The 17,727-nt window shown below is 44.1% G+C and overlaps 1 protein-coding gene across 2 annotated transcripts; it reads left to right on the top strand.

The window, feature by feature from the left end:
* Window positions 1–968: 968 nt before the first annotated feature.
* Window positions 969–8,378, top strand: LOC105449673. 2 transcript variants are annotated; one of them, XM_011689004.1, is made up of 4 exons: window positions 969–1,364; window positions 2,154–2,549; window positions 2,721–2,804; window positions 3,354–8,378. In XM_011689004.1, exons 1-4 carry the CDS (start codon window positions 1,347–1,349, stop codon window positions 5,418–5,420), a joined length of 2,565 nt encoding a protein of 854 aa, XP_011687306.1. In that variant the 5' UTR covers window positions 969–1,346; the 3' UTR covers window positions 5,421–8,378. The 2 variants fall into 2 exon arrangements, with proteins under 2 accessions (XP_011687306.1, XP_011687308.1); XM_011689006.1 differs by lacking the exon at window positions 969–1,364 and adding an exon at window positions 1,436–1,938.
* The last annotated feature ends 9,349 nt before the right edge of the window (window positions 8,379–17,727 follow it).

The following is a 17,727-nucleotide window of genomic DNA, read 5'->3' as shown; positions in this document are numbered from 1 at the left end:
GGGGATGTAACACACATTTAATAAATACTTTTGCAAATCAGCCTGCGCTGCGTCATCCGTCTTTGTGCGATTCAACATGTATATAAAAAAGAATTATTTGCCTATATAAATTTTATGTAAACATTTTTGTTTCTCCGTAACAGCGTGTAATTGATGTTAAATTTTTGCAAACAGTTTTCTCTCATGTCTTTTCATAGTAATGTTAATAAATTAATAATTAATTATGTGAAGCACTAATAAAGTAATTTAAGTCTCTCAGTAATATTAATATCACAATTGCACTTTTTTTTTAAATATTTTCTATTCATATGTATGTCTCTATATATGTCCTTTTACTTGATTTATAATTTTATGCACCGATTTTGTGAAATGTCTTGTGATATACCTATTATTGTGATTTCGGCTAAAGTTCAATTAATTGATTGACTAATTGATCAAAGTAACGTACACGATACTTTGTTGTCACGGATAGGATTAATTTTTTGGAAAATTATGTTGGAAAGAAAAATGAGATTTGGCACGACGAATCATGTAATTAGAAATTTTGCTATAAGCAATTGCTCCGGGTTGAGTTATAAATCAACGATTAACTTATTATGTTAATTTATTAGTACAAGTACTACTTGTACTAATTTGTTAACACTGACATTATATTAGTTTTGACTTATGGAAAGAAAAATTCGGGACGCGACGATTTATAGAGCTAGAAATTTGGTTTGTAAGCGATAAGTTAATTAACGGTAATTAATCAACGAATACTGCTTACATTTTTTTCAATGAATTGTCAATTTTTTTTGTTTGACAATGGAAGGAAAGATTAAATGAGTCATATAAACCAAAAATTTTATTGTAAGCGTTCGCGTCGGTTGAATTAATCGCCGTTTAAATTTAATTGGGATTTAGTCGAGATCGTCCTTGTGGATACATTCCTGGCATCCCAGCCTCGACGCGGGCCCGACACTTGACACGGCACTGACGTGGAGACGTTCGTGCTGGCTCGTGCCGACTGACAAAGACGGCAGGTGACGACGAACGGGCCTCCCTTCACGACGCGCTCGTCGCTCTTCTCGCGATAAAAGAAAAAGGAGGAAGAACATGCATTGTCGCGCTTCATTGTTTGCGCTGTGAGTCCTCCCCGCGCGCGCGGTCTTAACGCGCGCGCGATTAATCGCCACCGCCGCGCGTCTGGCACGCGACGGCCCCGTCACGGCTGTCACTTCTGCACTCACGTCGCGGACGCCGAGGGAAGGAAAGGGTTATGAGGCGCCAACGGCACCGCAGTGGTCGCGCCGTTAGACGATATTTTTGCATTATTACCGACACCGTGCCCAGCGTGGCGGGCCACCATGGCGGAGAAGTGCAAGGTACGTGCTGTAAAGGGCGACGCGGTCGCGCGTCCGCGAGAAATTCCCGCCGAAGGCGGCTGGCCGCGGAGAGAGACTGCCAACGTGGCGACGGACAGCTGATTACGGACGGACGGCACGAACCCGAAGAGATCTCCTCTCGGATAAACAACGAGGACGTTTCTATTGACTCTCGCTCGGACGCGATCCGTCTCGGCCGTCTCAGATGGCCGCTCTCGGAACGAGATTTATTGACGTGATTTGTGCACGCACACGTGTACCCCGCGTGATTACTCCGCGAGATGCGTTCTCCTGGAGATGCGTTTAAATCTCCGCATATTTGTTCCTACATCTTTGCCTCACGAGGCAATGCCTTGCTTTACGTAATTCTGTGCAGCATCTCAATCAAAGTGTACCAAACAGATAAGAGACACGATCATAACGAAGTTATATAAATGTCACATTTTCTTTGACGTCAAGATTTGGCGTAATTTATAACAATTTGTGTTGATTTATCTTGCAACGTAATTGAATATAGCCGTAGTTAGTAACAGCTGGCCTGTCAATTGCATTCGAATGACAGTGTGATCGAATGGTAATTGGATTTTATTACACGGCTGTCTTTCGAGAGATTACTTTCGACAAGATCTTAATATTTGTATATATATGATGTTGCATCCTTATATATCACAATTATCTTATCTGTTTGTATCAATGATATATTTGATATGAATATTAATTTCCGTTTTCAATTAATAACATTACAAAATGTATATATACTTGTGGACTTATCAAGCAATATCAACACAGGAATGCGGCTGTAAGTGTAATGCTTGCAGCCAGGATAATCAGCAGCACTGTGACATGCATCTGCACGCGGAGATAGAGAATTTGCGCCAACGATTGCTCGAGAGGGACAACCACATTGTGACGATGGAGACGCAGTTCTTAAACGAGGCCGATAAGTTTCCGAACGGGGAACTGGCCTCCACGAAGGAGGAACTGTTGATATGGCAGGAGAAGTACTCGCGCTTGCACGAGGCGCACAAGAGGGTTCAAAAGGTCAATCAAAATCTGGAGGACAAACTGCTGCGGATAGTGGACAAGTGCGAGACGGAGAAAGGTGCCTTCACGAAGGACATAGCGACTCTGTCTCATAGATTAGCCGATGCGAATTATACGATACATCGGTTAACTCAAGATAATGTTAGTATTTCATTTGTATGCATCTCCTAAAATACTTACGTTTCTTTATGCTCTTCCATTTGATATTGTTTTTCGTTTAAGCTTTATATTTTATAAATAAGAGATGTCACGCAACTAATTTATCCGTACACATTTTATATGAAAAAAAACACATTCTTTTTTCTCTTTTAGGAAAAATATAGAAATGACGTTAGTTTGGCTATCCAATTGCTTCAATGTAAACCTTCCAACTTCGTGGGTCAGAAATATGATTCGGTAAGATATCGTCTTATCAAGTATAAGTTTTATGCTGCTGTATACTTAAAAGTTCTATTATGACAATATATTCTTTTTCTGCTCCTCCATTTATTTATTATTAACGCGGAATACATTTTACTTTAATTTTTATGTAAATTTTATGCGTTGGGAGTTTTGAATAACTAAATGTTACAATGACATTTTACTCGTATTTATATAACGTCACGTTAGCGTCTTATTTTTATTTTACACACCAACAACTTTAGCAACTTTATACATGCGCGCGCATAACCTTCGTATATCTCTTGTTTATATTTACATCTATAAATTAAGTATCTATTAAAGTTCAAAAATTATAATGATGTGTAACAGATGTTTAGGTATGCAATTTATATTTCAAAAAATGTTATTTATCATGGATTTGGGAATGCCTTTCCTAAGTTGGCACAGACAAGTCGGTGTCTCTTAAGTGGCATTTAAAGACACAATATGTGTTTGTTATTGACATTCAAAATAAAAGTAAAAAATATCAAGACCGTCATTGTTTTTTTTTTTTAATTATTGCAGCTGCCTTCCGAGGTGCAGGCTAAAGTGCGGACGTACGTCGCGCAGAAGCGATGCTCCGCGCAGGACACGACGCAGCCGGACATAAAGAGCATCACCGTGCCGATATCCACGTTTCCGCCGACGGCGATGGTGTACAATATTACGAAGCCTACGGTGGAGAAGCACAGCGACGACGACAGCGACGACGGCAAGCCGCCGATGGACATGGTGTCGGCGGCGATTATGGCGAAAGTGCTGGAGGATCGCGAGAAGGAGAGAATCTTCGCCAAGCACTGCGACACGTGCACGTGTCACAGAAACATCCTCACGGTGGACACGGAGACGCAAACGTGCGTGCCCGATACGTTTCCTACCTCCGAGAGTTATACGTACAGCGTCGAGAAGCAAACGTCGCAGGGCACGCTGAACGACGAGAAGTATCAGAGTAAAGATAAACACCAATCGAATCACGCGATGCATACGGTCTTCTACGAGATCAACGAGAACGGCAACAAGATTCGCCGTCACATGAACGGCGATTACGTCAAGTATGCCTCGCAGGTTCCGTGCATCAAGGACAAGCTCGTCGGCAGAAGCGGCAAGTACGGGCAGGATTACACGGTGGAGGAGGACGGCGTCATTACGAGGGCCAGTTTAAACAAGAAGAACTCGTCTCAGAATCACGAGAACAAACGCTCGTCATCGTTCTCGAGGTTAAACGATCTTAACAGAATAAATGTCGACAAGGCGTCCAAATCGCTCAGGGCCAACAAGTGCGATTCTCCGGTCGACAGTAGATCCGCGAAGTGGAACAAGAGCGAGAGGAACTTTTTCGAACATTTCGGTGCCGGTTATTTGGCACGCGCGGACAATCGGCTCTCCGACAAGCAGACGCACATTGATATCATAAACGATCGTTTGTGGAAGAACGAGTGGACGAAGCTGAAGTCCGAGGCGGACTCGTCGAAGGAGAGCAAGTGCAAGGCGAATCGCGGTATCGAGCTCGATGTCATCAACGATCGCGATTGGAAGAACGACAGGTCGGCGGAGTTGCGGCAAGACGCGCCGAACGTCGCGCAGTTTACTGTGATCGAGGTCAAGAGTCCGGACAACAACGCGGCGGGTCACAATGACGGCAGCCAGACGGAGGTGACGACCAGTCCGAGCTTCAGCAGCGACAGCATGATCATCTCCAGCTCCGATCCGTCTAGCAGCTGCAGCGACGTCGCGCAGTCGCTGACCGGTGGTGCCTTCAATTCGAGCGCCAAGTCCAACTCGAATCAGAGTCGCGTGATCGGTCCGCGGAACTGCCTGGTCCGGGTCACGCCCGGCTCCAAGAACATTCTACTGGACAACGCTGGCCATTACAAGACTGTTCTGTATAGCAGTAATAATAACGGCGGTGGTGGTGGTGGTGGTGGTGGCGGCGACGGCGACGGCGGCAAGACCAGCACTGCCCTGGTGCACGCGAAGAAGACATCTCGAGCCGGTTCTGAACGTTCGACCGGCAGCGAGGACAATTCGCCGCCTGCGTTACTGCAGGATAATCAATTGCAACGAGTGGCCGAATGGGTGCAGTCGTCGATGTGCGTGGAGAATTCCGCGCCGCGTGATAGCAATAAGAGCAAGTGTGTGGAGAACGCAGCGGCCGACAATCCGTCATCCGCGTATCCGAACGATTCTCTCGTGAAGCGCAAGTCCTCGGAGCAGGACGGAGGCTTGACTCGCAGCAACGTTCGAGATGTGCCGAAGAACTCGTCGAGCAACGTCGACGATTGCAGCGAGAGGGATGCGAATGACGAGCCCGCTGATATCAACATCTTGTCCGGGCGTGTAGACGAGAGCGAAAATCTCATAACATTCGAGGACGAGCATTTGCTGAAGGATTCTCGCAAGGATATGGATTACGAGGTGAAGGTGACGAAGGAGATGGAGGAGACGTATCTGAAGCTGGCGGCGAGCCTGGACCCGGTGACGTTGAGCATGTCGAGTACCAGCAACGCCGAATTGACGATCGAGAAGTACAGGAAGGATCACAAGAGGCTTCACATGCAGAGAGTCCAAGATAAGGCGGGATCAAAAGCTTAACGTGTGCATCTCAGCGAAAATTCTTCGAAGACAATTGACTATATCACGCAGGGAGTTCCTTTAAAGATATAACAGAGCGTTATTTTTTGTAACTATATTGAAGTAAGGCTGTACCAACACAAGTAGCATAGGGGAAAAAAGGAGTCCTACGCGCCGCTGCAGGTAAATCGGTTTCGTTTGCGTTCGTGAGCGAGATCCGTAGGTTGATTTTAAAGCGTAAGGTCTTCGCTTATGAAAAACAAAAAAAAAATTTAACCGAAGGTAAAATTCAATGCAACACGGTAGTCTGGTCGTAACGTCAATTACGTAATTAATAATTTTGGAACTTTGAGGGCAATGACACACGCTGAATCACGCAAAAAACTGCCGTATTATTTTAAGGCATGATTGCATTTCTTATCAGCAATCTTTTCCGCGTAGTCGCGAAAACAGGAATGTTGAATCTCGATTTGTAAATTCTCTGCGTTTTGTTTGCCCGCATAATCTTCCTCACATGCTTCATGTCGTTGTCTCTTCGACATGTCGGCTAATAATTAATCGTTTGCGTAAAATGTACATATAAGTATATATATAGTTTTGTCAATTTCTTTTAAGATCGACGTATATTTATATTAGCAAACATCATTATTAATTTATTCCACCTTGTGTTAGGCTAATTAATCTCTAGAGTTGTAAGTAAAATCGAAATATTTGAGAGCAATTATTATCGAAAATGATATTAAAATACGTGCCGTGTTGCAGTAAGATTTAGTACATTGAACGCGCATTAATTTTAGTTACAAAAGAATTGTACAGCCAGTGTATATATTTAAATTTAATTTTATTTTATGGCGAAAAATATGAATAGTTAATACGTGTATATTTTTTTCTCAATCTCGCAACGCTGCCGTGAACACACACGCGCGATTAAAAACATAGAAAAGACAATATTAACTTACAATACATCCCGAGAATATTGTTCCCGCAGGCATTATTTTACGAAGTCCCTATCGTTAATTTCACCTCGCGATGCATTAAGTATCCGACGTTCATGTCATACCAAAGTTAGATCAATTGCAATGAGGACCCTTTAATCCTTCGCGCCCGAAATTATTCTCGGCTATCGCCGAAGCTGTCTCGCGGCGCGAACGTACGCAAAACGCTAGATATTTAACGTAAGCAATTCCTAATATACCCAGCTTTTATATAACGTCGCAGCAAGATCTCTCGCGCGCAGCTGCGCTACGGACGATATTGAGGATACGAAGGATTAAACGGTCATTTAGTTTTTTTTTTTCAGCCAGTCTGTTAGTGCCACGAATAATAAGCATAATTTCGTAATTTGTCACCGTATCGCCGACGTCCGTAATTTCGTAAAGTCCGGCGGTAACTCGCGCCGTTTTACGCTGCAGAAATTACGTTAAGTTTGAGATTATTATACGAAGAATAATCGCGTCTGGTTTTATATGTACAGAGACAACACTCTAGGCTCAAAAGATCTAAGGGATTTCCTATTTCGCGTAAGTTTAATTTAGACTAATTTGTACGGAGAGAGTCGCTTCCAAGCGCTTTAGTAATTTCAGCGATCGTAGCCTCATCGATTCTGGAGGAAGAATATTTTGCAGTAATTAATGAAAAATCTGATTTATAACGGTGATCTAAGCTCGTTGCTTCGCCTGTGCGTTACTCGCGGATACGTAATCGTACTTCGTTGCGACATTTCGTATACAGCTTAACGACTTAGCTTCAGTTGTACGAGCAATCGCGGGTTAACTAGCTCTGGGTTAATCTCGTTCTTCCCTTGTTATGATCTCACTCATAATACAAATAGCGGAATGGAGTGTTTAGTTGGAGAACTTAGAAAAATCTATTTATAACTAAATGAATTTCTATCGATTCTTACTCGGGAACGGAATGGAGGAAGAAAATGGTGCTACTAGATGGATCGGATGTAGAAAATCGCCGAGAACGCTCGGGAAGTTCTCAATTTTTTTCGAAGGTTTACCAGAGAAGGCAACCGGGGAAGCCGCCGCTTCCCGGAATATCGCTGTAGAGAGAAGCCTAAAGCAAAAAGAAAAAAAAAGATCTCCAGTCTCTGGGCAGTCGTTTGGTAGGCGAGAGTCACATAGCCGCGTAATAAAGTCTCTCTAAAGTGATCGCCAACGTCAGGGGGATCTGATACGGCACGCTGAAGAACCTCGAAGGTTAAGAGAATTCGGCCCTTCGGCAATGTCGATTCCCGGCGAATCGCAATCGGATTGACGGGCCAACGTTGCTGGACGACCAGAATCAACGCACACCGACCTCGGTGCGACAACCGATATACGCGGGCGAGCGAGAATTCGCGATTCTTTCAGTATTAGTCGAATATACGCGCCGATTACGACCAAGGGGTACGTAAACTGCGTTTATAGGAGGTACGCAAATACAAAGTGTGTGACAATATATACCTCATGGCTTCTCAAGTACCACGCAATACTAACTCGCAAATCTTTTTGTAAATGTAAGTTAGGGATCGCGCGAGCCAACGAGAGAGAGAGAGAGAGAGAGAGAGAGAGAGACGCGGCATCGCGGCGCGAAAGCTCGAGATCACGAACACATCGTCGGAAAACAGTGAATAGCGCGTCTCACGCGAAGAAGACACGCGGCTTTTTTCGTACGAACTCGTTTTTATCAGTCGTTCCCCGCACGTGCAGCGATCAGTTAAAAAAAATGCGCAAATAGCGATCAATCAAATTAAATGGAGCACGAAATTCACCTTCGCCTTAATTATATCTCGTCGATTGTATGTACCAGAGAATCTATTTCTCTGATCGACTATCTTATTGTCTGTACACACCATTAATTCCCGACTGTCTCTTGAAGCTCGATACAAACACTATCTCCCTATGAAACTTTATATAAAGACGACAGTCGTCATTGTTTTGTTTCATACATGCTCTTGTAAAATTTCTGTTCGAATTAAAAAAGTCGAAATAATTCGAATATTGTTTTTCATGCAGAAAGCGATCAAGCCTTCAATTCGAGATTGTGAAAGATCTCTCTCCAAGTGTATCCTGATTTTATTTCGCTTGGCGTCATTGCGTCGCAATTTGCGTTCGCAATTTCCGTAAAGCGCATCGAATCGATCAGATCTGCGATACCGATGCCCGAACTGTGTGAGAACGATTAATTAAGACGTTAATTAAGATCCGTGCTAATCACTTTGCGCGTCTCGATCGTCTCTGACGAGGATCGCGGGATTCCTCGTGTAAGCAATTCGTATTATGTGGACGATCTCCGGATCGCAGATAAGAAGGAACGGCAATTTCCGAAGGCGAGATCGCGAGATCTGGCTGGGAAAATGCGAGTCGGTCCTTGCAATAAAATAATCCGTGTATGACAGCCGTACCATTTACTCACAGTCGAATGTATCATATTCAACGTGACGATGATTATCGCGTAAGCTCTGTAAATAATATATATATATATATAAATATATATAAATAAAATATATTTAAAAAAACGATGCGTGTGCAAATGTCAGTTAGAAATTGTATTTAACGCGCGACGTATTCTTCTCCGGTACCACAATTTCTAAATCGCACGCTATTTATATTCTGCAGTTATGTATTCCGATCTCAAATATCCGGGAGTCCTAATTCTATGTCAAATGTCTTGACAATTTCTGTTGACTCCAGAAGTTTGAAGCTTGATAAAAAATTCATTGTTCAAACTTTATATCTTGAGGGAGCTAAGAATTTTCGATGAACATCCAAGAGATATGTCCTCGAAATATTCTCGGTCCGAATGTTTGATTTCAGCTCGCGTGTATAAGAACGGCGCGGCCGGCGGCGCGGCGTTTCGCCTCACGTTGATGATGACATAAGCGAGGCAGCGCGGATCCCGTGTATTACAGGCCGTGCCCAGCTTCGTTCAATCAAGCTAATGTTCCAATAATTCGGGGCCAACCGCTTAATGAATGAACGAATAGCCTCGACTGAGAGGTTCGATTATAAATGCGACGGCTTACGTACTACGCTGCGTATTCCGGCGCTGCCCGGCCGCACTCTTGGCAAGGTCTGCGCAGCCCCCGGAGGCCGAGGGCGAGGATGGAAGGGTGGAGAACACGTGGGTGGACGTGCAAAAACGTAAGTGTTGCATGCGAGCTCTCTCCTTCACTTTCTTTCTTTGTTTTATTGTAAAATTATCGTCACATTTTTAGAATTTTTATGTAATTGATAGCATCTGATCCTTCCTCCGAGAATTTCGAGAATTCCAAATACGCCCCAAAAGTATTTTAGTATTGTAATTAAATGAGATTAAATAAATTCCGAAATCGAAAGGGATGCTAAAGCTTCATGTTATATGAAAATTGCATTTTTGCCACTTAAATCAAAGTCGATTCGAATTATATTTTTTAAGTGTTCCTAAGAAAGTTTCACATTCGCGGAAAAAAATTTCTTTTATTAGAAATTTGGAATGTTTTCAAATTATATGAATTACAGAAATGTTTCTCTAGGATGTTTTTTTTATCAACTTAAAAATGTATGTAGAATATATCAGAATTGATTTAAAAAAATGACTATTCTTTGTGAGAAAACATCTTAGTTTTCATTAAGTATAAATTCAATTATTTCTGAGATGCATTATTGAAAAAAAATCTTTTCGAACTAATTGTAATAGCTTCAAAGAAAAGCGAACTTACCGGGATGTCATTCATCCGATCTGGATGTTGATTCCGCTTTGGCGGAATTTTAACTCGAGGCTGAATTATACGAAGGTGTCAAACGTCGAGATATTTTCGACGAAGTTTACAGAAAAGAATATTCTACCGCGACATTCCCCCGAGCCAGAAGCCGATTGCATTTTCATGAGAGACGCGCGGTAGCGACGTTCTCCGCTTTCTCATTCCCAGGGGGCCCCCCCCGCGGGACGAGTCGAGAGCAGGCGTCCCGGCGACTTTCCACGGTGGAGAACGCGTGTGTTGGTCAACGCGCCCGCGCCTCCCCGAGTGACCACCTTCGGCCGCGTATCCCGCGGCCGGCGGGCGCTATAAGTCGCGGCGGGCGAACCCGCGCCAGTGAGGACGCGTTCGTGTTCGCGCGAGGACGCGCGGAGCCGAGATTCGAGGCCGAGGCGACGGGCGAAAGAGAGAGAGAGAGCGAGAGAGCGAGCGAGCGAGAGAGAGTGAGTGTGTATGTGTGTGTGTGAGAGAGCCGCGATCCTTCCCCCGAGCTCCCACAACCCTCGTGCGCGCATCGTGTGCATGCCGCCGCCGCCGCCGCCGCTACCACCAACGCCGCCGTGGGGGTTGCCGTCGTAAATGGTGCCGAGCCCCGCGAACCCGCGACCCCGTCCACCCACGAGACAGGTAAGACGACATCGCGACGACCGCCCCCGCGGAGTAGGACGATGGGTCGAGTGGCGGGCACCTCTCGTTTTGTAAAAAAAAAAAAGAACAAAAAGGGAGGAAGTCAAACGTCACTCGACTTCTTTTCCTATTCGCTCCGCGCGGGAGGATCTTGTGTGGAGCAACCCTGAATGTAGATCGCGAAAAGGATCGGTGCGAATTTTGACTGGTGAACGGTTTTTTCGATGTACATTTATGGAGGCTGAAGGGGCGTTACAGTTTGAAATAACTCTGAGAAAGTCACACTCGCGATTCTGTCATTCCTACGCGAGGTGCAGGTCACTCCAGGAGTGACTGTTGCATTTGGATCTGGAAAACGACCCTTCTTCATCGATCGATCGCTCGTGACGCGTGCTCGATGACTTCCCCACATGAACGGGGAAACGGCTTTTCTCTCGCGCCTCGAGAGATCTCTATCCGTTGGAGATTCGTATACGCGCGCGTTCTCCAAATGAGTACGGAACGAATCGCGAATCGGATCGAAGTAAGAAAGAGTACGTGCGATTCGTCCGAGTGATGTATGTCGCTTAATGGTGGTGTATGCTAATTAATGGCGATAGCAAGACACGGAAACGTTCGCGTGCTGACTGATGAAAAAAACGCCGAGGGAATCTATTTCCCTTTTAATTACACTGTCATAGAACGCGAAACTTGGTGAAATTTTTGCACTTTTGTAATAACGTAACGGTGCCCTCGTGCCCGTTTGTATGTAATTTTTCTTTCTTCTGATTTTTAATGATTTGTATCTGAATTACCAAGAGTTTACTGTGATATAATTTTACACGGAAGAGTAATCAGCAAAATTTGTGAAAGTATGATTTTCGCCAATATTTTATTTTGGTAACAAAATAAAAAATCTCTTCGATAACAGTCATGAAAAAGTAATTGTTGAAACAATTCGCGAGGGATGACGTTCACGGAATATTGTACGTTTGACTCTTATAGACTCATTCCTTATAGCGTTTCGTTTTACGCGATGCAAATATCGGTTTAGATATGTATAACGGTTTAGACTGATCGATCGCTCTGATTTTTATCGGCTTGCGTATTTAATCACAGGATTGCCGAACGCGGTAAATTAACGGGATTAATCGCGGGGTAACTTGGACTTAGATCATTCTATTGAACGTCAAGTATTCGAGTACAGCTTGCCATTTAAACGATCTGCTCGCGGCTTCTTAATTAATTCGGCTGCCTTTGTTTCGCGCGCCTTTTTTTTTTTGCGGACGTTGCTCGAGCGATGTCCTAATTCCAAACGTAATTTCCACGCGTAAAGCACATGTGATCATTTGCGTTCGGTACATCCTAATCGCCGGCGAGTTAATTAGCCTTGAGCGATTGAGATCGGCACAGTTTCTCCCCACGGACGCGAGGGAGGGAGCGGGGGAGAAGGGGAGGGAAAGAATTCGACTGAATCAGATTAAAAAAAATCGCGTGAAACGCTCCGTTCATTCAGCCGAGAAAAGTTTTACACGCCCTGGCCCCGCTCGCGGTCTACGTACTTGAATTTGAATCAGATCGATGTAGGAGGCGGCGCCTCGTGTAAACGAAAAATCTTCTTAGGAAGGTATATCGATCCTCATGATGCCGGACTGTGTTTTACACATCGACGAGGACGATTAACTCCCCGCCCTCGTTTGTATGTATACGTTGTCAATCGAATCTTTAAGATACATTCACTTATCAGCACACGAAAAGAACTATTTTGTTGAAAGATCTACAAATTTTCGCTAAGAAACAGATCTGAAAATAATTTTTTGTTGAATCATCAAAGTAATTTGTTGGAATGTTAAAACTGATAAGCATTGCTATCAAACGTTTTGATATTCTAACAATCACTTTGACTTTCGCACAAAAATATTTCAATTATTGAACAAAAATTATTTTCAGATCTGGATTCAGCAAAATTGTTCTTTCCGTGCATATATAATCTGAAGTTTAATTCATTCTAAGTCTAATAAATATAAGCATCAGAAGGTATCTTAATAAAAAGCTCACGGTTATATTTGTGTAATAATTAATAATAAGTGTAATCAAAGTTGAAGAGGAAGAATAAGATGTAATAGAAGTGAATTTTGTCTCTTGAGTTTAAAGTTTACGACTCGCGAAGGCTGACTGAAGTAAATTTAGTAAATGACGTCGAGGCTACGAGGGCACATTTTAAGATTGCGCTGTAAGGCTGCATTTATCGATGACCACGCGGCCTTGAGTATTCTCCAACAATCATCTTCGCAGGGCGTAGTAATCGTGATAGTGACTTGCACGCGAGAGGTTCGACGCGCCTGTCCACGCGCGCGCGAGGATTTATATTTCACGATGTTTAGATTAATGTGATGAGAGGGGGCAATGCGTCCTCTCATTTGGATGTGAAATCGCATTTTGCCTCGCGACGCGTTATAATTCGCGCCGGTTTTCCCCGAGCAAGACGCGAGTCCCCGCGCGGCCGGGCCGGGGCGAGCGAGAATTGAATAGAAATTCACGACGAGTCGCACGCTTTCGTACCTCTGTCCCCCATGTCCTCTCAAAAATCATTCTATTCATTCAAAAGACTATTGTTCTGTGTGCCTTCTTTTGGCACGAGCCTACGAGCTCGTTTTTATTCCTATCGCCTGTCACGCTCGCCGGATCGTAACTCCCACCTTCCTCTCTTGAGATTAGTTGGGGTGAAAATTGGCGGCAGCGGCGCTTTCGAAAATCGCGCACGGGCGATGGATTTGCGAAACTCCGCGAGGCCTCGGAGTTATCTAACACGCGCACGCACATTATACGCGCGTTCATCCTCGGGAGGGGTTCCACGCGAGAAATCGCACTCGCGCGGGAGGCGCGGTCGAGAAACCGGTACGCCTGGATTTATAGAGCGAGGAAGTTCCGGGCGGGCGTAACGTTCGCGTAATACCCGATCATTTCGAGTAAAACGGTCATTACGATCCTGTATTAATTGTTGCGTGGCGGACGTATCGTTTCCCGGTGCGTCGCGGGACGACGAGGCTCCAGACTGCCGCGCCGGGAGCTTCTCTATTTCGAAACGGAGTTTACGTTACGTGCGCCGCACGCCGTCATTACGAGTTACGACATTGCGACAATAGGAGCTCGTTAGAGCTAAAAACGCGTGGAATTAGTACCTGCTTTGCTAGGAAAAATGTACTTCAGTGCTCGGTATGAGAGCGAAGTGTGCATAGATCCCACAATAATTATATTGCAGAACGAAAGGAAGGAGATTTACGCAGGATAATTTAATTTTGCAAAGTGACAAAATATATTAGAAAGCATCAGGAAATACAAAATTAGAATTTGTATTTATTAAATAATAATTCTTGTGAAATAATATAATAAAAATAAATAAAACTTAACAATTTTTTTAAAAAGATAATTTTATTCGTCCGATTAGCTATTTTAAATATAAAAGAGAAGTTAGAAATCTTTCTGAATACTTAAAAAATATATAGAAAAGAAGAGAAGCATGTTTACACAGATTTTGAAAGATAATAAATAAAAGCGTTTTTTTAACTGTAGTCCAAGAATGTTTAATGGTCGAAAGGCCGTTTTTGCGTTCGATGAAACGATCAAAGTGTTCCGCGGGAGAATCGATTGTTACGCAAATGTCCCGCTGTCCGGGACCTCCCCGTTCGCTAAATGCAGGTGCAAAACCAGGGTCGTTGACCCCTCACGGAATACGCGCGCCGCATCTGCATTCTTCGTTCTCCTTCGATTCCGCCGATCGGCATTATGCGATTGCGATACGCGCGATTGCAACAGCGGCAAATTCGCGGCCGATGCGTGATGTCTGGAAAGCGAGGCAACGGCACTTTAATTACGTATTACGCGACGGATGCTAATTAAGGACGCGGGCGCGGCGTGCCTCTTCCTCGACTTTGTCGCGGCGCGAATCGGCGGTACTTACGGTCTCATCACACGACGGATGTTCACGCTTTACCGGTCACTAGAACGTGAGAGGAGAAAAGTTCTTCCTGGTGCGTTACGGAAGCAAAGTTGTCAGGATACACTTATAGTGCCGGAACTCATAGTTCGTTGAAGAGAGCGGAGCACGGTCGATTGTTGCGACAATACCTTTGAATAATATCTTCCAAATCTAAATATTTTAGCAACCTGTCTGAAACAGCTCGCAAAATTTTGAGTTTAAAACTCCGAAATAAATAAATATTTGTATTTTCCGACGGAAAATCTTCTGCTTAATAATAATTTTTGCAAATTTTATATATTCTGCCTTATTTGCTTATTTATTTATAAATATTTATTTTCGTGACGAATAAGTTTTAAGATAAAAGATGAAAAATTAGTTTGAGCATTGTCAATTATTCAAATCATTTAAAAAAGTGAAACTACTGATGATAATACTATTTAGTTAATAATATTAGAGACCACTTAGAATACTTGAGATCTCGAGTCAATCGTGACCAAGTCAAGTTTAGTTCGGTCCATAATTTTCGAATATATTCGTATATATATATAACTCGGAAGTTTCACTGCGCTCGCAATCACGATTGATGGCGGATATTCGGATATAACTTGTTCTACATGCCCCTGCTCGTAATTTACGTTCGAGATCGCGGCGGCGGTGGCGGCGGCGCGCGGTCACTTCTACACGCGCGATGTTCTTATTTAAATTTAAGCGCCGGCCTCTCGTGATCGATTAGGGTATCCAAACAGTGACTAAAGGTCAAATTTGCGCGTTACGTAGAGAAGTATATGGCATTCAAACAAACTTTATAGGTCGGTACATTTTGCATATTGGAGGCGAGTACCGTCGTTCGGACACAACGAGTGAACGTAAAAGTGTTGCACGATAAGCGATATCAGAAGAGAGCAAATTTCATAAATATGTACAGTATACATTATATGACCGTGTCGTAACTGCGTCGTAAAATTTTGCGCATCGAAGGTTCTCCTTGAGAATCGAAATTACAACAGAGAACATCGATCATTTCTCTTTCCTTTTTTTTTAACTTTATTGAAGTAAAACAAATGCCTTTATATACGTCGGATATCTACGCCGGAAGTACGGATATTCCTGTCCTATATCTATAAATGAGATAATCAGCGTGCATTAAATGATAATGGTGCGCACACATGCAATATGAATTTACAAATATGCAACCTGTCGCGCAGAATAAATTAGAGGCACGGAATCAGCTGCAGATGTTGACCTCTGATCTCTTCGTATATTTTAACGCAGAGCGTTACCGCGCGCTCTCGATTTTCACTCCCCGACGCGATGCGATGCCGCGGAGTAAATGCAATTTCTACGCGTTAGGTAATAAGTACTTGGAATTGGTCATGCTCGACGCCTTAGCGCGTCATTAAAAAAAAAGAAGTGCGGTTTAATTGGAGCGAAAGTTTTTTTTTTATTTCGCAATTCTTTTTTTCGATCAAAATCAATTTCCGTCTTTCGAAATCGCCGGTATTAAACGGCCGGCGCAAAGAGCAACGGTAAACAATTTCACGATTCCATGATTATTGCAATGGTAATCGCAACAATCGCAGAACAATATGCGAACGGGATAGACGGTAATGAGCTGCTCGATTGATAACGAGAAACGTAATTGCGGCGCTGAAATTTCTATATATACTCTTCCCGCAGGTCTCGAAAATTTCTATTCGTTAAATACGGCGTACAGCCGGGTAACGATGGAAATCTCAAGTCCCAATCTTTGTAATGATAATGGACAGGCGTTCGCGTCTTTCTTTTACTTAATGAGACAATTAGGAGCTGTCATGATGGACGAAAGTGTATGCGCCAAAAGAGATCCGTGTTACTTCGGGCTCCCCACCGTCTTCTTCACGTGCAGTTATTGACGTACGATGGTAATTATGTAGAGTGCACGGCGCATCGGTGCATAAGCGGATGTGGAGAATTATGGAAATCGCGAACTTATTATCGAATCGCGAGACCCACGGCGCCGGGCCGGCGAGTGTTCCCGCGGAAAAGCGCGGGTGCCTTTCTTTCCTAACCGCGCAAAGTGTGTAACATGTCTTTAACGGATTTTTTTATTATGTAAAATATTTTTGGCTGCATAAAGAAGAAGGGCAAATCGAGCGAAGTTTGGTCGAGTTCGGGCAAATAGGATTAAATTGCGAACAGAATGAAAAGCGTGAGGACGTAAATATAGCCGAATAAATACCCTACCGAAAGTTATACTCGCGTTCGCAGTCCTGTGTGCATTTTACACCCGCGCTTTCGATCCGGACGCGAAGGCCGAATTCGGTTTATGCGACCATGCATGCTTCCTCTATTTGCGATTTAAAAGGAGTTAATCGCGCGCTCGGAAACCGCCTCGGTGCACGCGTCCGCTCTTCGAGTCCGCCTCGCGGTTTTACGATTTACGGCGCATTCACGCTCCCGTACCCGCTCTCCGTACATTGATTCGTGGGCGTGCGACGCTTGTAAATCACCCGGTCGCAGTTGTAACGGTGAGTTACGCCTCGGACATTTCCCGCTCGTCCCGATCTAGACCTTAATCGCGAGGTCGAATAAAATACTCGTCGCGGTTGACAGAGTGAGACGCGTATATATAGACTGTTCGCTTGAGTACCTTCTTCGAGGACATTCTTTCGTTCTATTCTCGTGACAGATTTCGACGGAATAATTAAAGTCGCAAAAATCGCGATCGTCGTCTCTCGCGGTGCCAGAAAGGCATTTTCAAGCGGGTTCATCATTTCAGGCGAGGATTATCTTCAATTTATCTGGTGGGGTTATCGCGCGACGGGGTCGTCTCGGTCGCGAGCGTCTCGACGATCGAATTGAATTACTCGACGTTGAGTTACTCTCGGTGAGCTCCGACGGAATTTGGAAAGTAAAGTATACGTCGCGGCGCGCGGAACTTCTTTATTACGGCGACGCAGCGTTGCGCGACGAGACGGTGCGATGCGATGCGTATGCGATGCGATGCGATGCGATGCGCCGGCCACATCGTGAAT

The sequence above is a fragment of the Wasmannia auropunctata genome, unplaced genomic scaffold, assembly GCF_000956235.1.
Source record: "Wasmannia auropunctata unplaced genomic scaffold, wasmannia.A_1.0 LD336074.1, whole genome shotgun sequence".
Taxonomy (NCBI): domain Eukaryota; kingdom Metazoa; phylum Arthropoda; class Insecta; order Hymenoptera; family Formicidae; genus Wasmannia; species Wasmannia auropunctata.
The sequence above is the reverse complement of the archived record's forward strand: the minus strand, read 5'-3'. Positions and strand labels throughout refer to the sequence as shown.